Here is a 26,994-nt window from a genome sequence, read left to right on the forward strand (position 1 = left end):
CTCTGATTTAAAAATATTTGTGAAAGTTGGCACTTTATGTGCTTGCAATTCCTGCAGACTGCTGTCTCTGCTGTCGTCGTCCTCTGCTTATGCAAGCAGAGTAGCCCTTGACCCCAGGTCTCATTTCTGTGTCACCTGCCTGACGATCAAGTAATGTCACATTGTTCTATTGTCACAGTTCGAACAAATCTAAAAGTCTTCCACTAATAGCCCCTGGTCCCTGATTTCTTCTCACTGCAGTTTCCTGTCGTTCTCGCTCTTATTAACCGTAGGCCAGTTACAGTGACCTTGGGCCATCAAAATGGCTTAGTGGTACAGGAGCTTGGTGCACAGAGGGATTACCTGAGCTTGATCCCTTGGACTCACATAGTGGAAGCAGAGTATAGATTTTGCAAGTTGTTCTCTGATGTCCAAGCATGCACTATGACCCATGTACTCCTAGGAAATACAGATGCATCTCTGTTATACTGGCCTTCTTGCCATTCTGTGGGCACGCTCTGTACTTCCTGCATTTGGACATTTGTGCTTCCTGTTCTCAGAGGCAGGTTGATTTCTGAAACAGCTGCCTGCCATGTGCCCTCCTGGTCTTCAGAACTCTAGTTCAGAAAACCTTTAATAACTATCAAAGAAAGAGGCCCTCCTTCCCTTCTGAGTTTGTTACATTTATTTCTTTTCTTTTTAAAAAATATTTATTTATTTATTTTGTATACCATATTCTGTCTGTGTGTATACCTGCAGGCCAGAAGAGGGCACCAGACCTCATTACAGATGGTTGTGAGCCACCATGTGGTTGCTGTGTGATTGCTGGGAATTGAACTCAGGACCTCTGGAAGAGCAGGCAATGCTCCCAACCTCTGAGCCATCTCTCCAGCCTCCTATTTCTTTTTTCTTTAACAATATCTTTCATCATTGGCTATCTGCCTGTCCCCTAACCAGCACATAACCCTTGAAGGTGAGCCCTTCTTAGCTCGTGGCTCTGTAAGAGAGCCTGAGAAATAGTAAGACCATGCTAGGTGTTTGCTGAATGAATGGCAGAAAGAATGGTGCTGTAGCCTGCATCCTCAGAACACTGCCTAGTAAGATGTTCATTTGGCAAGCACTGCTGTGTGCTATGTGCCAGGTACCGTGCTGGCAGCCGTGGGTTTCTGGTTACCTAAGAGGCTGTCTTGCCTTTGGGGACTCTTCATAGATACTGTAAGGCAATACTTCCAGATATGCATGGACTCTAGAAAATACTGGGGTGGGGAATGTTACCCTTTTAGGCCCTTCATGGGCAAGTTTGTGCTTGAGAGGCCATAGTTTTGCTGAGGCTTAGTGTTTTCCAGTCAGTAGGGAAATGTTTTTATGAGTGTAATTTTTGCCTCTCTGCTTACTTGCTAACATGTCGAACACTTTCTCAATCCATGGCTGAAGTACTTAAACTCTGACTGACATGCTTTTGGTTCACACCACTGCTCTTTCTCTTATCATTTTATGTCATGTTAATTGATTTTCTTGCTCGTCTGTGTTTGTTATGTATGAATTTTATTATTATTTTTCTTGGCAAAGAGGCAGCAGATGCTGGTCTTTGAAAAGGGCATGAGACTCATCCATGTCTGCTGGTGAAAAGGAAATGGATGGAAAATGGTGATCAACTATTAAGGGGTTTGCTTTGCAAAGGGGTTTGAACACCTATGCACAGCTTGTAAGATGCAGGTCCAAGATATGTTTGTTCTGTAGGCTTCTTCCTTAGGTTTTTCTTGATTTCCCTCTTTGTGTCTCATCTCTTTATTCAACCTGTAGACTGTTTTCTTGGATTTTGATTGTGTCTGATGACACTAAAACCATTCTAACATTTTTTTTTTTCAGTGTAAAACAGTTCCCCAAGAGTTTTTGGGAACAAAACTGGAAATAATTTTGAAAACTCTGGAATCAACTTTGTAATGGTTTTTATTTCCATCCAGGGAAGCTTAGTGGTTCAGAAACATGGTAGACAGTCTTTCAAGGCACCCGAGCCCTGGGAACTGCTGCCTGTATTAAAATGTTCCACTGATACAGACCTAGTATTTAAAAGTAGTGAGACACAAGTTGAAGTTAGAACCTCTTGTGTGGCATAGAAGCAGCAGTGTGCTCCCTGTTACCATGTTAACTTTTGGCTTCCTTCGAAAGGGCTTTGTGTTTTCGGTGAGATGGTGGATGCTGTGAGCTGTCCCAAATACCCATCACCTCTTTTTATGTAAGCCACACTTATGTCCAGTCTTCTTGACTTCCAGTTTTTGGTTTTTTTGTTTTGTTTCTGAGACAGGGTTTCTTTGTGTAACCCTGGCTGTCCAGGAACTCACTCTGCCTGCCTCCCAAGTGTTAGATTTAAAGGCATGTGCCACCATTGCCAGCTAACCTTTCACTTTTTAAAAAAATCGTGTAATCTATTAGCTATTAAATGCTTGCAGTGCACTTTCTGCTCCCCCTGCTTCCTCATTTCAACTGCCTTTCTCTACAATTCTCTGAACTATATTAGTTTATACTTTTTAAGTAGTTTGGAAAGTATGCCTATGTGTGTGTGTGTATATGTCCGTGTTTAGAAATTCTTCTAAGGTAGATTAGTTTTCTTGTAGCTTCCTCCTTCCTACTTTGTTAGCAATTACTATTTTATAGGATCTGATCACTCTTCTGCTTATTCATATCTTTAGGATTTTGAAGCATTTCAATTCTCTTTATTATGGCCTCACTCTTTAAGCGACCTTTTTCTTTAAGCGTATGTGTAGGTATTCTGATAATGTGCCCCCCCCCCCGATTTTGTGTGGAAGTGTTGAAAGTTAATGTTATGGATGCTCACTCTTACTGCTACCGTGATTTTTTTTCAGGGCTGAAATATTTTGTGATCATACCATGTATTACTAGGTCTCAATGTATTGGTTAAATCATGTGGTTTTTGCTATTGACCCCTATTCCCTCCTGCCTTCCTTTTCATTATACATTATATTAAATAAGGCTAGCAGGAGTCTGTGTCCCTTTGTGCAGAATCATATGTGGATAAGTTCTCAGTGTTGCTGACTTTGTGATGATGGAAATGTCTTTTGCCCTTGTTGACTGAACAACTGCCTGACCATAGCCTGTGATTTTCTGTGTAAGCAGGCTTTGTGAAATCTCTGCATTATGCTTTTCTTAAAGAGGGGCAGTGTTTCTGTCTACATCTTTCAGTGAATTTTTGCTAGGCCATCTGTTTATAAAATCCTTTCCCATCATTATCAATTAATATTTATTGGGCAACTACTGAGTGCATAATATTGTGCAAACAAAAAGCACTCTGCTGCAGATAGCTTTATTCATCCACTTGGTTCTCTTTTATTTTTATTAGAAAGTAGTAAAAACCAAAAATCCCCAAGCTGAAAGGAATAAAATAACATTCTCTAACTCTGAACAATGAAAGTTGTTGTATGTTTACAGGTTTTTCTGTTCAAAGGCAGATAAACCTTGAGAAGTTCTAATCTAAATTTCCACAATCATCTCTGATCTCCTGTTTGTCAACAGCTCTGGCTCAGTGGTTCTGCCCAGAGTCCAAGTACCACATCGCTCTGGGTTTCTAAGAAAACCACCGGCCTTTTGTTGAGAGGAAACTACCCAGATGAAAACAGACCCTTTGCTAAGAGCCTTTTGCCTTTTGGTTCTGAAGGAAATCCTGGAAAGTCCACTTATAGGACTCATATTTAACTCTCCTTGCAAGATTTTTATTAAGTAAAAGATTGCATAAAAATACAATCTGTTCCAGTAAAAGCAGTGGCCTTTCAGGGAATAATGCTTATTACCACTGTTGTTTTTGAATTAAAGACATTAAAAGACTTACATGACATTTCAACAACCAACTTCTTAAGCAGTAGTAATCAAGCGTTTTATTTATTTATTTATTTGTATTTTCTAGATTGGCAAATTTAGAAACATCTGAAGGCAGAAATCCCACCTCTGGTCAGAGGGTTTTCAATGTTGAATTATTTTTATAGTCGTGGTAGTGGAGTTCTGCTGACTCACCAGATCTCTGGCCTCGTCTTCCATGTGGCCCTTGGCTAAGGTTTAGGGGTAAAGGTTATGGCTGTGGGGCACAGCAAAGTAAACTGGCACTTACAGTGTTTGAACCCATAACCTTTGGGCCTCATTGGCTCCAGGTGTCACAAACAGTGACTGACTCCACTAATGCATTCTGCTTAGGGCTGAGAGGTGTCTTAAGTTTCCTTAGAGAAAGTGGGTGAGAGTAAGTTCTGCTCTATTCTACTACTGTATTCCCCTGAGAGCTCTTAGTTCCCTAGCACAGTAAGCCACTCACCATGAGAGAAGAGATAAACAGATGTCACCCAGACCTGTGCCTAGAAAAAACTTGGGGCTCTGTGTTTGAAAGTCTTAGATATCTTTCAGGCTAAGGATTATAATTACTATCAGATGATGCTTTTCTTCCAACGGCTTCCACTTAACCACGTGAACTAGCGTTGGTCATGACCATTAAAAGCCAGGAATACTGTGCCTTATCACTCACGTCCTTGCCACTCACATCAGGCAGGCCCACGGGTAAACAGTCCTGGAACTAACTCTTGTAGACCAGGCTGGCCTCCAACTCACAGAGATCCGCCTGCCTCTGCCTCCCAGGTGCTGAGGGTAAAGGCCTGCCCACCGCCAGCAGCTCTCAGGACTTCGAGCTTTACATTGGTGGCTCACAGATGACAAGGGTGTCACTGTGGCACATGCACTGGATCCCTTGGAATTTCCTTCAGGCAGTTCCTCTTAACTTAACAGGCAGGGATTGTGTTTGCTTTAGTCGTAGCTTTAAATGCAGAATTTTCTTTCCTTGGTCATGGCTATAAAATAAATTGCTTTTTAACAATTTTAGTAAAAACTACCTAGCTCATTTTGAGTCAGGAACTGTTTGTTTAGGGATGTCGAATATGATTGTATTGTTTTTCGTCTTGAAAGAAACTGTTTTTTGGGGGCATTGGTTTTTGTTGGCACAGAGGATCTTCAACTGGATGGACTTAAAGGCTAAGATTTTCCATGATTTGAACTAGTTCTCATGGGAAGCAATCTCTGACTGGACTTAGGAAAAAACAGCATTTGGAAATTCGTGGAACTCGATGAACTAAAATCTCCATTAATTTAAGCAAGGAACACTTGTTCTCAGCAACAGTCTTGCTGTGCTGCACGGCCTCTCTTCCACTGTGCCTCAATCTCTTTGTTCTGTGCTTTGGAGTTGTATTTCGGTTTATTCAGAGAATTTCAGAGCCAGCCACCAGGTCTCCTTCTTAAAAAAATTCAGTCTTTATCATAATGTTTCATAAATTCTCTCTCCTTAATAGAATTTCTTTTTGCCTGGCTAAAAAAATGTCCTCAAAGATGTTGTTGACATTTATAATATACAAAAATGTCAACTTCTAACTTGAATTTATGTATCATGTTGTATAATTTGGGTTATAATTCTATTATGTTCTGTAAAGATTAAGCTATTTGTTCTCTGACTTTAATTTCATATTTTCATGAAGAATTTAATATATAATAAAGGAAAAGCAGCTCTTTTCTATTTATCAATGACATATGTTTATTGTTATTGAAAGGAAAGTTTGACCTGACAATTTGACCTGACAGTTTGTCCTGACGGTTTGTCCTGTCAATATGATGCTTCTGACTCATGTTTGAAATGAGTATAGCATTTTTTCTTTTGTTTTTGGATTTGTGGGTTTATGAGTGAATCATTTCCATGTTCTTGCCTGTGGCCCGAGGTATGCATTGTAGCACTGCTGAGGATGACTCAGGACAAGCGATGTTCATGGCTTTCTCTGAGAATCTCAGTGGCCCGGCCCATGGGGGAGTTAGCATGCAATCTCTACCTAAGGATCTAGTGTATTATTATAACCAGATTTGCTGGTCCGTTTGCAACAGACTCAAGGAGCTTGTAATTTCTGTTTGTGCTACATCTTTGAGTGCGTCATGTATTAGAGCTACTTGGTAGACATGTTTATTGTGAAAAATGCAGGGGTTTGTGCACACATTTTCTTTGCCCCTTTTTCTCCACTCGCTAAAGGGAAAGCCAGATTCTTGGTAAATACATAGCAGTAAGTGTTTAGAGTCATCGGCCTCTAAAGGACTGTAATAGTTCAGTATTCAATGTGTTCTTTCTTTTAATGAAAATACTCAAGGAAAAAAGAAAAACTGTTGTTATTAAAGATTTAGATGTGCCCCAGGGGCTCTCTATTAAGGCTCTGTGGTATTCCTGTGATCTTAAAACTCTAAAAGACAATGTGAATTTTGGAACAGGGCATGCTGCAGCTTTATGGCTAAGTCGCTCTAAGAAAACCAAGCTTAAAAGGGCAGAACAACACAGTTACAGATATTCATCGGCATGCAGTGTTTTCTCTTCTTTATAACTGCTTTTAACCAAGTGTTTTAATGTAATTCTGAGTTGCCTGGTCTCAGATAAATAGATACAGAATCTGGTGTGGGCTTAGAGGAAGTAGATGAGTTAACACTCATGGTTAATGCTTAAAGAAATGACTCATAATTTTGATTTATTCATTTGTAAAATGTTTCTCTTTTAGTGTTAACCTGTTTTTAGAAGTTGAAATTGTTCAATACAGACTAAATGGTATAGATTTTCCTGTGTTTTTAGGCCAAGCTACATAAAGTAGAAGAATTGTTTTAATATTCCAGGCTTGAAAGTTGCACATGTGCTGGTGTGTCCGTTGCCTTGTGCCGCTGCTGTGGAAGCCATGATGATGTTTGGATGCGACTGCGTTTCTCTTTTTCCCCACACTTACTTTATTTTATTTTTTCAAACAGTCTTTTTTGTTTTTATTTTGCATACCAATCCCCGGTCCCTGTCCCTCCCGCCCTACCACTCCCCCCCTGCCCCCACCCCACATTGTTGACAGAGTTTGTCGCATCACTGGAGGCAGAGCAAGAATCCCTCCATAGGGAATAGGCTCCAAAAAGCCAGTTTATGCACTAGGGATAAATACTGGTTCCATTGCCAGTGGCCCCACAAACTGCCCCAGCTACACAACTGTCCCCCACATTCAGTTTGGTCCTATGCAGGTTCCTCAGCTATCAGTCCAGAGTCAGTGAGCTCCCACTAGCTCAGGTCAATTGTTTCTGTGGCGATGGCATTTCTTGATGGAGCAGTAGAGTGGTTGGCTCTGATGATTCCTCAGTGTCTCGCATTTGAACTTCTTACTGAAACAATAGGATCCCATTGACTAAAATCTCTAAGTCTTATGTGTCCTTAGACTATTAGAGATATTAAAATATAAAGTTTTAGACAGTAGGTAGACTGCAACAGAAAACCGTATTGATTTTGAAAAGTGTGCAGAAGTGACCCAGTGCTGAAACTGGAGAATGGATAAAGAAGGAGAAATACAAGATTATTTTATGTTCCTGTATATTTGAGAGAAATAGAGGTCATTTTGTAAAAAAAAAAAAAAAACAAAAAAAAAACAACAAAAAAAAAACCAAAAAAAATCCCCCAACCTATCCATATGGGAATTTGAATAAAAACGATAGTTTTAAATTTATAACTTGATTAAAGTTAGTATCATTGAGTTTTCTCTATTATAAGCTGGAATTATAAGCATTTACATTAGTCATGAGACATGTAAGGTGGAGTAAATGTGCATTCGTGTGAGCACGATGACTTTTCCATATTGCCCGCTAGCGATAAATTCTTTCTTTACAAAGTGGAGAAACTGAGGTGCTAGGAGTGCTTGTGAGTTTAGATGCTCAGGGTAGATAACCAAGATGGCGGCGGATTGCATAACTCAGGTGGGGTTAGAAGGCTGCCGAGTGTCACAAGCCACAGAGAGACCAACATTCATACTTGACGAGATATAAAGGAAGAGACTAGATAGTAAATCCTGGGGGTAGGGGGTGGGGGGTGGAATGCCCTAACAGAACTCAGAAAACAGACATGCTTGATGAAGATTTTCTTATTGGTGGTGGAGATTAATTTTCCCTTTGGAAATAGGAGTGATTAGATACTGTCCTACCTAGGGTTTCTATTGCTCTGAAGAGATACTATGGCCATGACCACTCTTATAAAGGAAAACATTTAATTGGCGGTGGCTTATAGTTCAGAGATTTAGTTTGTTGTCATCATGGCTGGGCTCAGGCAGACACAGTGCTAGAGAGGTAGCTGAGAGTTCTGCATCTGGATCAGCAGGCAACAGGAAGAGAGAGTGCCACATTGGGTCAGGCTCAAGCATCTGAGACCTCAAAGGCCATTCCAACAAAACCACACCTACGCCAAGGCCATACCTCCTAATGGTGCCACTCCCCATGGGCCTATGGGGACCATTTTTATTCAAATGACCACAGAGACTAACTTTTAACAGATACGGTGTGGAATGGAGAGGAGACGAAATTATTGTAACAAAACCTGGTGAACATCACCTAAATCTACCATCTGAGGGTAACCTTTCCAAAGTCACGAGTTGTCCCTTCAATGTGATGTAGTGACAAGGTACTGTCACTATTCTTTTCCCCACCCCCTTCCAAGTTATACCTGACAAGTGTTCTGAAGAAATGCTGAGATCATAAACAAGGGAAAACCAGAAACTAACCAGCTACTTGAGTCTCGGGAAAGAAGTAAGCTGAGTGCAGTATGGTAGTGTGGATCAGTTGTTGGAACAAAAATTAGAACATTTAGTGGAGACAGAACCTTAAGCCTACTAATACAGTATGTTATATATTAGTTTAGAAGGAAACTTTTTGAAGGATATGCAAAAATTCAGACCTGTCTTTGAAATTCTTCTGTATAGTTAACAGTATTTTAATGGAAAATATTTTAAACCACTTAAGGACCTGGCATGGTGGTGCACGCCTTTACTCCTAGCACCCTGGAGGCAGAGCCTGGCCGCTCCGAGTTTGAGGCCAGCCTGGTTACCATGAGTTCCAGGACCAGCCAGGGCTACATAATGAGACCCTGTCTTAAAACCAAAACAAAATAGAAAACTAAAACCAATTAATGAGTTCCTTTTTTTTTACCTAAATGAAAGATATAAATGATTTCTCACAAGTAGAAAAGGTTATCACCTCTTAAATACAAAAGTAAATACTTAGTTTACATCATCACTACATTGTTAAAAGTTTCTCAAGGTGGATAACTTGATGCTTGAGAGAATACAGTGATTAAGACAGGAGGGGGGAAGGGCTGGAGAGATGGCTCAGTGATTAAGTCCAATGTTGGGTTTCTAGAATTCATATAATGCGGCTCACATTCACCTCCAGCTCTGTTGTGGGGGTCCTACAGAGGTCAGAAGGAAGTTCAGTTCAGCATGACTGAGTGGCTGTTGTTGGTTTAAACTTCAAGAGTCTGGCACTGGATAGTTTGGAAAAAGGTTTCCTGGTGATAATCAGTTCAATCCTGTGTGTACAACAAATGTAAGACTTGATTGCACTGAAATTCTTGTAAAGCACAAGAGGCATCTTCCACAAAGATATTTTCTATAGATCAAGGAAGCATACTCAAGGTAAATAATGTATATGATAAGGTCTGGGGAAGGGCAGCACTGTGGATTGACTGAGATAAACAGGCTGAAGACAGGGGTCTAGGGGAGCCAGTGTGACTTGGCCATACACTACCTTCTGGGTAGGAAACAGGCTATACCTCTCTCTCTTTGCAGAAACAACCCTGCATGTTTACCATCCTGTTTTCCCTATCTATGAGCAAAGTGCCTATACTCTGTGAGATCTGATGCCCTTGTCTGGTCTCTGCATATGCCTAGACAGAGATACAAACAGATATACATAACTAAAAATAAAACAAAGGTGGGAGAAACTTGGAAAGGCTTCCAGTATGTACAGGACCTACCAAGTGCAAAGTGATGTCAGAGAATATAAAGCAATGTTTATTTATGTCGCCAATAGCACGCTGTACCACCTACTGTATGCCAAGTGCTGTCTTAAAAACACAATGGGACTGGCAGACAGCGTCTGTCTTCTGAAGAGTTCTCTCTAATACAGTGACAGCTTTCTGTTAACTCTTTGGAAATGTAAGCCTCCCAATAAATGAGAATTGCTTTGAAATAAATAAAATCTCAAATGATTATTTTAAATCTTTTTAGATATATCTAAATAAGTTTGTAAATCTATAGATATACATATTTTTAGTGTATTTGGTCAAACACTAAAGTAAGCAAGCACTTGGGAAATGTTAACATATCTTTCTTGTTTTTCTTTTCTTAAATGTTACAATTTTTCAAATTTAATTTTTGGAAATCCTGGGAAAGGAAAGAAATGGATAAATTCCAGATGGTAAACTGGAAAATTTCTTCACTGGGGAATTTTGGGAGTTTATGTTTTTATGGCAATTAAACTCGAAGCATGAGGTTCAGTCTAGAGGGAAGCTCAGCAGCTGACGATGACTCCTGCTTCCCCTGTAAGCCGAGGCCAGGGGTGCTGAGCAGCCCTGGAAGGTCACTCCTGAGAGTTACAGCATCTTCTAGTTTGACTTTGAACTCGGCTTTGGAAGGGAATGGTTCTTGTGTCTGGGATGGTCTTGTTTGTTTGGAGGTTAGTTTATTCCCTTTGTGCTTTTCATGTTGTGGCTTCAGATGACCTCACCTGGCCTGGCTCAGCCTTCACTGCAGGCTCATTTGGAGCGGCTCCTAATCAGGACTTTGAATCCAGAAGTGGAAGCTGTTTATAGTTGGATGAAAAGGTACCTGAAGAAGGCTTTCCTAATCATCCCTTTGTGCAAACATCCAATTAAAAGCCAATCATGTCTTTAAGCCAGTGAAGAAGGATTAACAAAAAGACAAATGATTCGTCCAAATTAGAACAAAGGTGTTGCAGAATAAGATGGTTTAGAATTTTCTAGAAGTGATGTTGAAAAAAGTGTATAGGAAGGGAGGGATGTAATCAAAGTGGAGGGATATAATAAAATACATTGTATATAGATATGAAATTATTGTTTTACTTTTAAGTAAAAAGTATTTTAAAATGTTGCAACAACTTAGATCACTTTCATTTACATTTTTATGTCTCTCTCACAGAGACACTCACATACACAGACAGACAAGACAGACACACACACAGAAAGAGAGATGGGGAGGGGGAAGGGAGAGAGAGATTGGGGAAGGGACCAAGAAATCATGAAAAAGGTAAGGTTGCCGATAATAATTTTCAGATTTTTGAGATTTTGTTTGTGAAAAATTTATAAACACATTCCACCATCTAAAACTGAATATATTATATATACAGAATTAAATATTGTTGTAAATTCTATTTGCCCTATGTTAAAGACCAAATAATTAGATAGTTATCTGAAAGACATTATGATATTAATACTTCATCATTCTTAATAGATAAATAATAATAATTTTTGGTTTTTATTGCATATTTATTATATGCCAAGCATTAATTTATACTCTTCATGAATACCAGCTACTTTGTACCACAACCCTGTTAGGTAGTTATTGTTTCCTGATGGAGAAGGCTGTGCCATTCAGTAGTTAAATGGCAGGCTGGCTGAGTCTCAATTTTTTTGTCACTATCTAGGAGAGTGTTCTTGGGCAATTATTTACTTCTTTATGTCCCAATATTCTGATGCTAAAATGAGTTTATAACATACATTATTATCATGAAGATTAAATATAGTTTTAAATATATGTAGCGCGTTTAACATATATAAGATTTCCTAGATATATTTATCATCATAGAAGTTGTTTATTATTACAGCAAACTACTACTCATTTGATAAAGCTTCTCTGCCTTTTCGCCTAGATGGTACATTGCTAATTAGTGTGAGGAGAAGCCTTGATGAAGGGAGCTCATTGCTTGAGTTGTGTTGTCATGTACGTTTTACACCTGTGTACACTCGTAGCTTCTAGAACAGTGCTTGGCATACAGGAAGTACATTTAAGATGTATTTGGATATGTAGGCTGATGAAATGGATTATGATAGTGTATTTGCATCAAAGTTCATTTTTACCACTTTTATTTATTTCCTGTTGCTTTGTTGGGAAAGGCTTTAGGTAGTTTGTGTTTCCTCAGTATGTATACATACTTACATATACCTTGCTAAATATAAGTGCTAAAATAGTCAATTTTTTTTATTTGAACAGAATGCCATTTAGATATTATAAAAGTCTGTTTTAAGTTCTTTCCACTTGTTTAATTTTCTTTTTGACATTGAAACAAATCCAGATGAACATTTTTGTGGTTAATTTTTGAAAGAATTTTCTATAGGCTTCTTTATTACTAAGGAGGGGAAACTAGATGAGAATGGATCTGTTTTCTAGTAGAGTTTGGATGGTCTGGCAGGTTTTGTATAAGTCGTCTGCATAATGGTGATGCAAGGGGAATGTTTCGCTGTAATGGATGGTGTGCTTTTAGAACCCGAAAAACTAATTTATGGTGTTATGTCTAAATCCAGAAGGTTATGTAACCCTCGGTGGTGGTTTGAATAAGAATGGTCCCAGTAGGTACTTTTTTTTTTTAAAGGTGCATTTATTTAAATGCTTAGTCACCAGGGAGTGGAACTGTCTAAAAGGATTAGAAGATTAGGAGGTGTGGCCTTGTTGGAGGAACTGTGTCACTAGGGTGGGCTTTCAACTTTCAAAACCCAACCCAGGCCTGTTGTCTCTCTCTCTCGACCTGTGTTTCAGGATGTATCTCTTAGCTACGTCTCCAGTGCCATCTGTACCACCATGCTCCCTGCCATTATGATGATGAACTAAGCTTTGAAACTCTGGAAGTGAGCCCTAGTTCAATGCTTTCTTTAATTTGAATTGCCTTGGTCATAGTGTCTCTTCACAACAGCAGATCACCAAGACAACCTTCAATATGATACTTTGATGTGCAGTAAACTTTGTTTCCATGATGAAGGTTAATAGTTTAACCTCTCTAACTGTGTAGTAAGATTCCCAAAGATGGAGAAAAGGATGAAACTAATGGAAACAATGAGAAAGATCAGGAAGTTGTTTGCATTTGATCTCCACTGAAGTGTTGCTAGGGCTTCTGTGAATGAACAGGTCGGAATTTATTTGTAGATTTTGTGCAAATAAATTCTGGGTCCTTCCTCAATGCGTCCTAGTGGTGGCTTTCGCTTTGTGCATACTCTGGGATAATATGCTTTCTCATTTGCTTTCACTCCAGGCACTGAAGAAGCAAGAAGCTAAAGCAGATGAGAATGAGGATGCAATGAGGAGCAAGCTGCGACAAACTGAAACTGAGAAGAGCCAGGTAAGACCTTGAAAATCATCCCTCCATCAGCATGGTAGTTGGGGCTCACTGATATTTGTTGAGCATTGTGAAAAGCGACCCCGAGATCATTTTGTAGGACATCCTATGAGGTGAGGTGGCTTATAGCTCTACCTTCACTCTTGAAAATACACACAGGTCATTTGCTGCCATGTCACCTTTCACCACTCTCCTTGCTGAGAGTTGGATAATTTTCTATTTCCTTGCTGGAGAACACTGAAAAAAAAAAACTTGACTGTTGAAGGTTAGTTACAAAAGACCTGCTGCGCCTTTAATCCCAGCACTCGGGAGGCAGAGGCAGGCGGATCTCTGTGAGTTCGAGACCAGCCTGGTCTACAAGAGCTAGTTCCAGGACAGGCTCCAAAACCACAGAGAAACCCTGTCTCGAAAAACCAAAAAAAAAAAAAAAAAAAAAAAGACCTGCTAGGCATGTATGTGTTCATTTTCTTTATAATAGATATGTGTAGTTAGCAGCTCAGATTTGAAAATATCCTCCGTCTCAGTCACTGTCTCGTGATGTGAAGAAACAGCATGAACAAAACAACTCTTAGGAAAGAAAACATTTTATTAGGGGCTTGCTTACAATTTCAGAGTCCATTATCATGGCAGGGAACATGGCAGCATATAGGTAGGTGTGGTGCAGTAGCTGAGAGTTCTATATCCTGATCTGTAGGCAGAGAGAATGACACTGGGCTTGGCATGGGTTTTGAAACCTCAAAGTCCACCACCAATAACACATTTCTTCCAATAAGGTCACACCTACTCCAACAGGGTCACACCCACCTCCTAATCCTTCTAATCCTTTCAAACAGTTTCACACCCTAGTGACTATGTATTCAAATATATGACTCTACAGAGTACATTATTACCAAGACCACCATACTCTGCATTCTCATTAGTTGTTTAGGCCCTTTTCTACCACATCTGTGAATACACAGAGTCCAGCACCTTAGCTCTTAAAGGTGATTCAGAGACCAAATAGCCTTTCCGTTTTCAAGTAAGTAGTTTTAAGATAAGGAACTTTGAAGGAAAGTTCCTGCTGTTAGCTCACTATCCCTTTTTTACCTTTACTTCCTGAATGCTAACCATTCTCTGTAGACTTTAGTCCTGCTTCCTTACTGCCTCCATGTGAGGCAGGGTATGTGAGCCCTTGGGTTTGTCCCTTGGGAGTTGACTGTTGAGGTTAGGATGGGTTTCTGACCAGTAGGGGCTTGCTTGATTTCAAAGTCATTTCCCCTGAAGTGTGATTCCTTTTTCCTTCTTTATTTCACTGTAGACTCAAGAGAACAATAATAATATTTTTATGGGTTTGGTGGTAACACATATACTTTATTAGCTATGTGTATAATTTTAAAGTCCTATTGCATAAATGGATAAAAAATACTTTGGTAATTGGAAAGGTGTGTTAATAAACTGTTTATTATATAAACACAAGGACCTAAATTCATATTTGTAGCATCCAAGTAAAAGCTTAGCATGTTGGTGTACCCCAATAATCCCAGTGCTGGAGATATAGAGGCAGGAGGATCCTGCAGGCTTGCTGGTCAGCCAGTCTAGCCAAATGGAGAGCTCTAGGTTCAGTGAGAGACCTTGTCTCAGAAAGCAAGGTGGCAAGTGATTGAGGTAGATATAGGATGCTAACCTTTGATATTAGCATGCATGTTTTCTAGACTACATACACACACTTGTTGTGCACACATGCACAAACACACACATGCAGTAGGGTCAGTCCATTGTGAAATGATTATAGAGTCATAGGATGTTTCCAAACAAAATGTATAGAGAAGTCTCTTGTACTTTTCCCTCTGTTTCTGTCGGTGATCATACTTTTTATGTAATTGCCTTCGAATATTAAACCAGGAAATTGTCAATAGTACAAGTCACAGTGATTCTACAGATCTTTTTAGCTTATTTTTCGTACAGGTGTTAAATGATGGTGGTTTGTTTGAATGAAATGATTATTTAAAGTAAACATTTAACTACTTAAAAGCACCTTAATACAAAATTTTGGTATTTCCTTATGTTTCAAAATGTAAACAAGTACAGCACATATAAGCTCCACATAAAGAAAAAAACAACACCAAAACAACTTATATTTCATTTTATTGCATTCTTCACCTTGAAGTAAGTAGGTATAGTCTGAACTTTTAGGATATTTGCTCAGCTAACTGATGATATTTTCCATGGGTATTTGTCTATTATCAATATTATTAATGAAAATTTAAATATATTTTTTGAATTTAGAAGCTTAAAAAATTAGGTGAAATATACTCTGAATTATTTGATCTCTATAGTTTTTGTTCTAATTTAGAAACGTTGACCTTTCTTGTCCAAGAAAGCATTGTTTTGTAGTTTCATTAAATTTATTAAGACCTGGATGGGGATGTCAAGAGATTGGTAAAAATGATTATTTTAGAGATGATTGAGGCTCGGGATGGGAATAGGGGGTTGGGTCAGAGTCAAGATGAAACTGATTAGGGCCCCGATCTCTAGCAGGCTTTATGCAACTCCAGTTCTATAGATTATTCACATGATTTTAATGGAAGTTAAATGTGTGTTCATGCTGAAATGCCCATCCGTTCCCACTCATTGTGAGCATGTCCTAGAAACTATTTTGCTGTTTTCTTCTTAAATTGTGGCCCATTGGGCATATTTTGTTCATTGGGCACAGTTATTTTGTGCCTCATTTTCCATTTTTATCTTTTTGAAACTATAGCTGGAACAGGAATTGGAGCTCTCACGCCGACTGCTGAGTCAATCTGAAGGCAGCAGAGAAACACTTTTGCATCAGGTGAGTCTATCAAACTAAGACAGTCTGCTGTTTTATTAAATCTGGATGGAGTCTCCTCTCTCAAATGTCTTTGTGAGAAGAAAAAAAATCTAGATCTAGAATTTTCCCCCTAGGGCATGGATGTTAGCACAGAATGCAGATAGGAAGATCGGCGAGCTCTCAGAAAAGCCATCCCTGGTTTCCGCTGTGACAATGTATTTTGCTGACTGCTGCTCTGACTTTCTACTTATCTCTCTCGGCAGAACAGTGTACAAGCACACTGGATGTGTAAGATAAAATTTCCCAGGAGCTTAATTCTATTCAAGGAGGCACTGGAGAATAAAGAGGAAGGAGAAAATACATTGAATAGACCTTTGACTGTCTAAGTTCCTTTGAATACATCACTGCTTTGCTCTTGTGGTCAAGATGCAGCCGGCTCCTTTTAACCAAAGATGAGGCTTAGTTGTCAGGTCTAATGCTTTGTGGCCCATTAGACTAATAGGAGTTGGGGGCTCCTGATGTCTAAATTTGAATAATTTTAAATGGTCAGCTTACATACACTGGATAAGGGTAGATGTGTTTATAACTGCCTCTCTTCCTGTGTTTATTAAATCTGACCATGTCTCCTTTTGTTGTTCGATATGGTTTCATATTTCTTATGCTCTTCTGGCCAGGGTGTCCAGTGTCCTAGGTGCTCAGAATTCCTTCTGCATCCTCACAGTGGTACTGAAAATGAACGTGGCACCTGCTTTGCGGAGCCTTTAAGATGTTTGTTCTGTAATCATTGGTCACGAGAAACTAATGTTGGCAGAGCTCAGAGTGTGTTTTCTGGATGTTGGTATATAATTTTTAAGTGCCGATTTGTAACATTTTTTTTTCAGTTTTTGATGCAAAAAACTTCTTTGCACGTTGTCATCGTGACTTTAGCCAGATTTTTTTCCCATTGCTTATTTGATTTTGGTTGTCGGGGATGTATTTGTTATATGGTCGAAATTTTACCAGTCTCTTTGTATACATATCAAGACGAATTAGAAGCTTATACGTCAGTGGTCTACTGCTTTCCTGAGGTCTGTTTTGATATTGTAATACACTAAGTCATGATCCCTTCATTTGAGTTTAATCACCAGCATGGCATGTTTTCATGATAGAAAACAGGTGAAGATTAAGAAAATAAATTAGAGGTAATGAGTAGTAGTAAAGTCAGATACAGTTGTATTTGAAGCAGGCATGGTAGCACATAACCTATGTGATAGTAATATCAGAACTCAGGAATCCGAGGCAGGAGGATTGCTGCAAGAAACTAACCTGGGATATGTAAGAAAAACCTGTCTGAAAAAACAGTTAAAAAATTAAAATATACTTAGATTAGTATGCTAGTCACTGTTCTATTGCTCTGAAGAGACACCATGACCACAGCACCTCCTATAAAGGAAAGCATTTAATTGAGGTTTGTTTACATTTTCAGAGGTTTAGTCCATTGTCCTGGAGGGGAAACATTGCAACACGCAGGCAGACATGGTGCTGGAGAAACAGCTGAGTGTTCTACATCCAGATCAGAAGGCAGCACAAAGAGAGAGACACTGGGCCCAAAGCCCACCCCTAGTGATACACTTCTTCCAACAGGGCCACATCTATCCCAACAAGGACACAACTCCTAATTCCACTCCCTAAGCATTCAAATAAATGAGCTACGGGGGGCATCTTATTCAAACCACCACAATTAGGATGTTGCTCAGTGGTAGCACACTTGCCTTCCTTAAAAAGGTTCTAAGCCCAGGGCAATGTCCCCAGTTGGTTCATTGGGGCACCTGGGGATAGGGAACCTGAAATGAACCTATCCTATAATCATACTGATGAATATCTTGCATGTCGCCATGGAGCCTTCATCTGGCGATGGATGGAGATGGAGACAGAGACCCACACTGGAGCACCGGACTGAGCTCCCGGGGTTATAATGAGGAGCGGAGGGAGGGAGAACATGGACGGGGAAGTCAGGACCATGAGGGGTGCACCCAACCACTGAGACAGGGGGGCTGATCTATTGGGAGCTCACCAAGGCCAGCTGGACTGCTACTGAAAAAAACATGGGATAAAAACGGACTCTCTTAATGTGGTGGACAATGAGAGCTGACGAGAGGCCAAGGAGAATGGCACAGGAACTTTCATCTGGCGATGGATCGAGAGAGAGACAGAGACCCAATTTGGATCAACCATCTGAGCTCTTGGGGTCCAAGTGGGGAGCAGAGGGAGGGAGAACATGAGCAAGGAAGTCAGGACCACGAGGGGTGCACCCACCCACTGTGACAGTGGAGCTGATCTATTGGGAGCTCTCCAAGGCCAGCTGGACTGGGACTGAATGGGCATGGGTTGAAACTGGACTCTCTGAGCAGGGCGGACAATGAGGGCTGATGGGAGGCCAAGGACAATGGCACTGGGTTTCGATCCTGATACATGAACTGGCTTTGTGGGAGCGTAGCCTGTTTGGAGGCTCACCTTCCTGGACCTAGATAGAAGTGGGAGGACCTTGGTCTTCATGTAGAGCGGGGAATTTGGACTGCTCTTCAGTGTCGAGAGGGAGGGGGAGTGGACTAGGGGGAGGAGAGGTGGGGTGGGAGTGGGGGAGGGGAGCGGGGGGAGGGGGCAATGTGTGGGAGGACGGGGAGGGAGGTGGGAAGCGGGGAGCAGTTGGAAATTTTGAGTAGGGAAGAATAAAAGAAAAAAAAGGGGAGAAAGAAAGAAAGAAAAAAAAAAGGTTCTGGAATTCATGGAAGTTTCCCTTGGATCAGGCTTCTACCCAGGTTCTTAAAGCTTCCCTTTCAGTCATTTTTCTCAGCGCTCTCTCCCTCCACTCACCCCCCCCCCATCTGTCAAGTTCCCATGCCCACTACCCACAGTCTAAATGGGGATTTCCTCTATTTCCTCTGCCTGGGAGATCCATGCATTCTGCTCCTGGGCCCTTCTTGTTCTCTAGCCTCTCTGGGTCTCTAGATTGTAGCATGGTTATCCTTAACTTTAAAGTTAATATCCACTTATGAGTGAGTATATACCATGTTTGCCTTTCTGAGTCTGGGTTATCTCACTCAGGATGATTTTTTTTTCTAGTTTCATCCATTTGCATGCAAATTTCCTGATGTCATTGTTTTTAACAGCTGAGTAGTACTCTATTGTGTGAATATACCACATTTTCTTTATCCATTCTTCAGTTGAGGGGCATCTAAGTTCTTTCTAGGTTCTGGTTATTATAAATAATACTTGTGGTGTGATGAGCATCCTTTGAATGTATACCAGTAGTGGTATAGCTGGGTCTTGAGGTAGAAATATCATCTTTGCTTTAGGTTAGAGAGTGGTAAAGTCTGAGGATATAAAAGGAAGTAAGGTCCTGGATCATTTTGAGAAGAACTTGTGCAAATACCCTATGGTTAACTTCCCATTTGCATAACTTACATATCCTCTGTGAGGCTTCCGTTGGTCTTACTATAACATATACAAAATAATGTTGAACTTGGAAGCCACCTAATAATTAACTCAATGGCTACAATGAGGATGGTCGTCATTTGGAAATAGAGATATTATGATTTTAAAAAAAGGTTTCAGGTTAAATTCCCAGAAGTAGGAAGGAAAAACTAAGAGGTGTTGAAGTTGTTTGTCACTATGGACACAGAGCAGAAAAGGCGTTCCTTGTGGAAAAAAAAAAGCACGGGATGGAAACTTCCCTCTAGGTGGGGGGTAGCCTAGGAACCAAGCTGGCTTTGTCTTGTACCACAATAGCCCAGTAGAAGCAGATGTTTTCACCCAGGAAACAGTTTATAGTTATCTGTGATTCTGTTTGCTTTCTGCTTTTGAAAACTGATAACAGTCTTATTTTTACTAAATGCTTTTAGGTGGAAGAACTACGTACCCAGCTTACCAAAGCGGAAGGTGACCGGAAGGGTTTACAACATCAAGTATCTTCCATTGCCAAGCAACAGTCAAGCCACCAGGATGATCTAAGAGATGACTGGAGGTTTAGAAGAGGTATAATTCTGCATGCTGCCTATGTCACTTCCCATCCCCATAGGAGCACTCCTCATGCCGTACTTATTAATCTTTCTAATTTCTTAATCATCTACAAAGTTTTTCAACAAGTTTGTTATAGTCTAGAATTTGATTTGAATTTCTATTTTGCTTGATTTCTCAACGCATTTCCATCACCAAACCTTCTTGTCTCATGGGCATTGTCTAAGAAAGAACTTCCAAACGTTTTGGTGAAGTTTTCAGTACCATCTCTTTTTTACGTGTGTTTCTTTGTAATGAAGTTGTAAATGTGCCTTTATTTTATCTTTTCTTTTTTCCCCCTAATTTTTAATATGTGAACAATTATTATTTGGAGCCTGTTATCTGGAAAATGGAAAGTGGAATCTATTCTCAGCTTGATTCGATACTGGTCATAGTCAAATTCAGAGCATCTTTATTACTTAGCTCATTTGTCTGTTTTTTGGTTCTCGAAGCTCTTCCGCTGCCATCATGCCCCTGAGCCTTCCTAGTTCTTCTGCCTTAGCTGTCCCCTTGTTCGTGTTTTGTGATCAGAGGTTGATTTTTGCCTTGTGTCCTATTGATGGCTTTTCTTATTTAGCATTTTTTGAGAGCTATTTGATCCTATGCTTTAGCTATTACCTGCTGGAACCACCCCTGAGCCTGCTTCTACTTAGTCTTCTGACTTGTGCCGAGCAGATGGAGTTGCCGGTTGGTTCCTCCCGTCCACAGAATGTGCAGTCAGTAGATTAACAACTGAATCCACCCTCTCTCCAAAGCACATTTCTCTAAAGCCTTTGGAGTTGCATCCTCCAGTATTACGTAGGTGCACGACATTCTTTCCATACCTCTGTCAATGTGAAATGTCTTGTTCCTGCCTGTGACATAGTACTGACCGTGCCTTGTCTGTTTTGATGATGCTACTATAGAATGCCTTCTCCTGAGGTGATGATTGAGAGGCTAATAAAACCAAATGGTGCTAGTTCCAGGACAGGCTCCAAAGCCACAGAGAAACCCTATCTCGAAAAACCAAAAAAAAAAAAAAAAAAAAAAAAAAAAAAAAAACCAAATGGTGCCAGGTAACCACTAGAGTAAGAGAAGTTTGCTATTTTCTGAGTTTTTTTTAATTTCCTGTTTTTTCTTTTTTTTTTTCTGGAATTCTCAATATTTTTGTACCAATGACTGAGAAAGCTGAAAAAACTGTTTGTTGTTTGTTGACACATAAGATATTTCTATTTCTGGTCTTCATATATTCACGTAACTAAATGTTTGATGGAAACTGTTGTCAGCTTTGAAGGAAGTATCCCAATTTTCATTGTTGAGTTGACTTTGTGCACATATTGACAGCCATAATGGTCTGGAAATATTAAATTTTTCTTCGTTTTTATATGATATTGTACAATATAAATAAGTTCTTACTGAAATGAAATATTTTCTAAGTAAAAAGCAAAAGGAGGCCTTTTTCCTCCTCCTTATCTTGATTGGTGGTTTCATTCCCCGATCCAGATATTTCAGCCTAAAACACAAACATCTGAAATAATTTCTTTTCTCCACTCATTAATTGGTCCCTGTCTCTAGTCTGTTGTACATCTGTCTTCAGCTCTCTCATTTTCTTTTATATTGGAGACAGGATCTCCTTCTCTCAGTTAGGCTAGCTTTGCAGCTGGGATCACGTGCTGTATTCTCTGGCTGTTGGGATTCCAGCCACACGTCTCTCATGGCTTCTGATAGCTCTCAAATCAGTCACCTCTCTTTTCCTTATTCCAGGACCCCATATTTGGCATGTGTCAACTCACTTGTTCTTCCACTTAAACTTGCCTTGCTGTGCTCTGGCTCCCCTAAACCTATCTCCTATACTGCTACCCAGGGCATCCCTCTAAGGCACCAGCTGTTTGTTTTATTATCTTTACTAAAACCTCTCACTCCAGTGTGTTGGATTCTTATGAGATAGATATTGAACACTACCTGTACATTGTTTTCCTGACCATAGAATGGTACTGTTCCCCTCAGTGATTAAAGAAAATAAATGCATTTCTCACAAATTTGGTAGCTGAGAAGTTCAGATGCAGGGGCTGCATGTGGTGGCAGCCTTGCTGTATAAAATCACAGTGGATGGCATTACAGGATGAGAGAAGACTGCCAGGAATGAGAAGGGAAGGGCCAGATGACATGTCCAGTGGGGGCCAGGGAGAAGGGGAAAGAGAAGGGAGAGGGTGAATGAGAATGAACCTGAGAGTCAATTGAAAATGTTCATTTGGGAGGGTAAAACCATTGATAGCAAAGCCATACTCCTAATGACGAACTCGCCTGCAGCAGGGCATTAACCCATCCAGAAGAGTGGAACTCTTATGAGCTACTCAGTTCTTGAAGGTTCTCCATCTTACAGTGTTGCACTAGCAGGCTTCAGCATGAATTTTTGATGGCCATTCAGACCATAGGTAGATGTAAATTTGCTTCCACAAACTTGAGTTTCTAATTACTGTCCCATATTGAAGCGAGCATCTTCCCAGAGTGTATATAACAGTTCTCTGGATTTGTGAGGAGAGCATAATTTTTCTTCTATTTTGTTAATGTTTTAAATATTCTAATTTTGTTAAATATTTTCTTGTATAGGAAACTTGTGTATGTACATATGTATATTTACCCACATTGGTATTTTATGTGTTTAAAATGCTATAAAATATAAAACATTTGGTATGTATGCATTCCAAATATATACCTATTTGATGAAGTGTATATATGTATACATTGTACCTATGTATTTTATAGAATATGTATATGTTCCAGTAGGTAGCCACACTAATTTATATGTATCATTGAAAATATCATAAAGTCATTTTACTGAGACTTATTATACATATGTACAGAATCCCATATATGTCTATTTATAGTATATTTATAAAATTTATGAAAACACATATCCATGGAGGCCAGGCTATCCTTGAACTTATGATACTCCTGCTTTAGCCTCTTGAAAACTGGAACTAACTGGTGTGTGTGTGTGTGTGTGTGTGTGTGTGTGTGTGTGAGAGAGAGAGAGACTACCTGGCTGGTTAAAATCCTTATCTAATGTGCAAGATTTAATCTTGCGATCCCTTGGTTTTTAGGATAAAGTTGAATGGTCCAGTGCCTGGCCATGCATGAGCTTCCTGCTGCCTCTGTCTCTTCCTGCCCTTGTATTGGTTAATTGTTGAGTATGAAGCTACCTGAATATTAAATCCTGTTTTGTAGCCTGCACTTTATACTGTTTCCGTTATCCAGAGTAGCACTCGAGTGCCATCTCTCTTAGCGTAGTGAAGTTTGTATCTGTTGTATAAGTATAACTTAGTTCCCCGTTCTCCCTGTGTTCTTTTTATTGTCGTCTGTCAGGCTGTTTTTATGCTATTGAAGAGCCTGTATGTCTCCCCTTTCAATGTGCGAGTTTGAGACCTTTACTGTGTATCTCAAATTGGAATGTAATTTGTAAATTATATACAAATTTGATGTGTTCATATTTACTTCACTCCTTCTCTAGAGAGACAATTATTGGGAAAACAGTGGTTGAATTGTTAATATATATTCTAATTGCTAATATTTTAGAGTAAAGGAAGCATTTTGTGTATTTGTCCATTCTTATAATGCAAGCTCATTGTGCCAATGGATTTTTATGTTGCCCATTTTCATATGTGAAGAGCATAATAAAATGTTCTGTGTCTCATTGACCAAGCATTTTGTGTTGAATTAAATAATGTATGTTGTTCAGTTTTGTAATTTCAGGTATAGTCCAGAATTCGGGAGAGTTAGTGAGCCAGCAGTCAGTCTTACAGAGATCGAGGAGGACCATTTGTTGTTTATATGTAGGGACAGCATTGCCCTGTGTAAGCCTCAGTAGCTTCAGTATATATAGTAGCCTGCTTGAATCCAGTGTTTTTGCTTTAAAGTTGGCAAGTAATGTAGACACGCAAGGAGTGTAGTGAACAAGAGCTATAGGAGTTTCCTAAAATAAACTCTGTCAGAAATTAGGGAACACTGAAAATATTCCTGTCAGAAAGTAGGATGGTGTAGCTTCCTATGTATTTGGAAACTACATAAGACTTGATAGTGTACCTGATTTAGATTGATACTGCATTCTGAGTTTAGCTGATTGAGACATGTTATTGTTTGGTGCTCATGAATGTGCGAGACCCCTGAGGCTGGAGATGACAGATTGGAGAAGTCTGCAGTGCTGGTTGAGTGGTTTATGGTAGTTAGGACATTAAGACCCAAAGTGGTTGTTCTTCTGTGAATAAAGAATAACCAATGAGCTTTCCATTTACCTCTTAAGGGGTCGAGCGGGAGAAGCAGAGTCTGGAGAGGCAGATGGCGGAACTGCGAGTGCACCTGAACTTCAACGCCATGGCTTCCGAGTTAGAGGAGGTGAAGCGCTGCATGGAGCGGAAAGAGCAGGAGAAAGCAAGTTTGTCAGCACAAGTCGAGGTGACGTCTACCTTTAGTCTACACTTGACAGACGATTTTATTCTCCCCAGTTGCTTAAAGAAATTTTAATCAGAAGTTGTATTATTTTGAGAGCTAGTTTTGGAGATGAAGAATATAAAGTAAAGCTAACAACTGCTTGATTCCTATATAGTGCCTCTGTAGAGCTCAGATTTTCTTTCAGGACTTCCTTCATTATTTCAAAGTGAAAGCCTCTTCTCTTCTTAGACGTGAAGTCACTTTTGGACCTGCACACAGGAAGGGCTTTCTTATCTGAGATAGCAGTAGTTTATTTTGGGGATGAGCGTGGCGGATAGCAGCGAAAAGAACCCAGTGATAGCTCTTCTTCAGAACGCTTCAGGCTCCCATGTCAGTAAGTGTTTGCCTGAAGGGGCACCGCCATGCCCTCAGGAACCGGAGTTGTGGGGTGCTCATGAATACGTGGTGACCGCGAATGAAGCGAAAGCAGGCGCTGCTGTTTCCTGTGTGTCTTTTATCTAGCACAGATGAGGTAATTATCAGAATATATTAAAAATCAAAGAAAAGGACCTCATGAAAGGAAACAACTTAATTCCAATTATAATTATGCAAATTAGATCAAACATTGATGGCACATTTGGAAATAGATATGTATCAGCTCTCCCCTGCATCTGTTTATTAGTGCGGTTGCCTTCTAATAAGTTGCCACATTTGAAGAGTTTCCATAATTATAGTGATAGGTAGAAAATTGATGCTCACAGTGCCCGACTTTATATAACCCAAAGGAACCAGTGATGTTTCTTTAGCCTGAGTTTCTCTTTTATCTTGTCAGCATGTCACTAAAAATACCTTTTCGATTTCATTCAAGATTTAGATCACAGAGATAGTAAAGATAAAGAAAGATTGGTGTAGTCTTTCCTAAGCTTTCTAGATGTTTAATAAATACCAGAAATAGCTCCATTGCAACAATATGGCCTCTAAAATTTGCTTCATGGGTATTAGTGTGGCCCTGGTCCTGCTGATGGAAGTGCCCAAGTAGGGCTGGTTAGCAGAAGTTAAGTAGAGGTAGAACAAAGCTATAAATATCAGGGGTCAAAAACCAGTGTAACAGTGCTGCCGTTTTAGCCACAGCGTGTTCCCTGTTTTCTTCTTCTTTTTCTTCCTTGTTTGTTTCCTTTCCCTCCCTCCCTCCCTCCCTCCCTCCCTCCCTCCCTCCCTCCCTCCCTCCCTCCCTCCCTCCCTCCCTCCCTCTCTCCTCCCTCCCTTTCTTCCTTCCTCTCTCCCCTCTTTTTTCTTTAAATTTATTTATTTTTTTTAAAAATAATCTTTTTTTTCATTTTATATTCCAATCCCAGTTCTCATTTCTTCACCTCCTCCCATTCCCCCCACCTTTCCCCCACCCCACCCCCATCCACTCCTCAGAGAGGGTGAGCCTTCCCATGGAGACTCAGCAAACTCTGACCCATCCACTCCTCAGAGAGGGTGAGCCTTCCCATGGAGACTCAGCAAACTCTGACCCATCCACTCCTCAGAGAGGGTGAGCCTTCCCATGGAGACTCAGCAAACTCTGACACATCACTTTGAAGCAGGACCAAGGCCTTTCCCGTTGTATCTAAGCTGAGCAAGGTATCACTCCAAAGAGAATGAGCTCCACAAAGCCAGTTCAAGCCCGGGGATAATCCTGGTCTGACTGCCAGGGGCCCCACAGACTGCCCCAGCAATACAGCCGTCACCCACTTTCAGAGGGCCTGGTGTGGTTATGCAGCTTCCCCTGCCGTCAGTGTCAGGGGTCAGTGAGCTCCCTTAGCTCAGGGCAGCTGTTTCAAGTGGGTGTCCACATCCTCGGCTTGGTCCCTTTGCTCATATTATTGCTCCTTTTATTATATAAATTAGGTGGTGTGGGGAAATCTTGAAATCCACTGGTATTTAAAAATGGTTTATAGTACCTTAATAATGGTCTCAAGGGATCCTGATTCTCTGTTTCCAACTTAGTAATAACCCGTGGGAGTGATTTTCGTATAGGTTAGGCCTGGTTGTACAGGGTTTGCTTGCAAATCTGTTGGAGAGAGGCCCTCATTCACATACCAGTACCGTCAGTTGCATCTCAGGTGCTCTTGAAACATAGTTGTGTTGTGTCTCCTGCCCTCCACCCCTGCCTTTAAGAAGACATTGAAAAGATGTAGTATTCACCTCCAGGAAAAACAGTTTTACTTTTCAGCTCCCTGCTTCTTTGCTCCTCCACTCCACCCCTCCAGACATGGTCTGTCTTTGTAACCCAGAGTGGCTTTAGATTCACTATGTAGCCCAGGCTGGCTTCCAACTCCTGCCTCAGCAGTCTAAGTAAATTTTTCTCAGTTGTTTTGGATTTAGCAATATTTCTGATTATGCCTTGTTTGTTTTTCACACCTTGTGGTTCTGTTCTCAAAGTTATATCTGCTACAGGTCTGTGAGAAATAGGGGTTATAGGTCACTGAGTTGTAGTGCTGACAGCTGAGACTACCTCTGAAATGTGATCAAATGCCCTTTAGTTTCTTGGGTATTTTTATAAAATGTTAGGTAATTTGGGAATG

At 40.2% G+C, this 26,994-nt stretch overlaps 1 protein-coding gene across 5 annotated transcripts in view; it reads left to right on the forward strand.

Moving 5' to 3' along the window:
* The window catches only part of Cep128 (centrosomal protein 128), a 335,390-nt gene that overhangs the window by 67,065 nt on the left and 241,331 nt on the right, over positions 1-26,994 (forward strand). For all 5 annotated transcript variants that reach the window (XM_057783389.1, XM_057783390.1, XM_057783391.1 and 2 more), the window contains 4 exons: positions 13,108-13,194; positions 15,929-16,003; positions 19,864-19,996; positions 24,297-24,448. In XM_057783389.1, the coding sequence (XP_057639372.1) occupies positions 13,108-13,194; positions 15,929-16,003; positions 19,864-19,996; positions 24,297-24,448 (447 nt within the window). The remainder of the gene's footprint in view (positions 1-13,107; positions 13,195-15,928; positions 16,004-19,863; positions 19,997-24,296; positions 24,449-26,994) is intronic.

This window comes from Chionomys nivalis, chromosome 10 (genome assembly GCF_950005125.1).
Source record: "Chionomys nivalis chromosome 10, mChiNiv1.1, whole genome shotgun sequence".
In the NCBI taxonomy this organism is placed as follows: Eukaryota; Metazoa; Chordata; class Mammalia; order Rodentia; family Cricetidae; genus Chionomys; species Chionomys nivalis.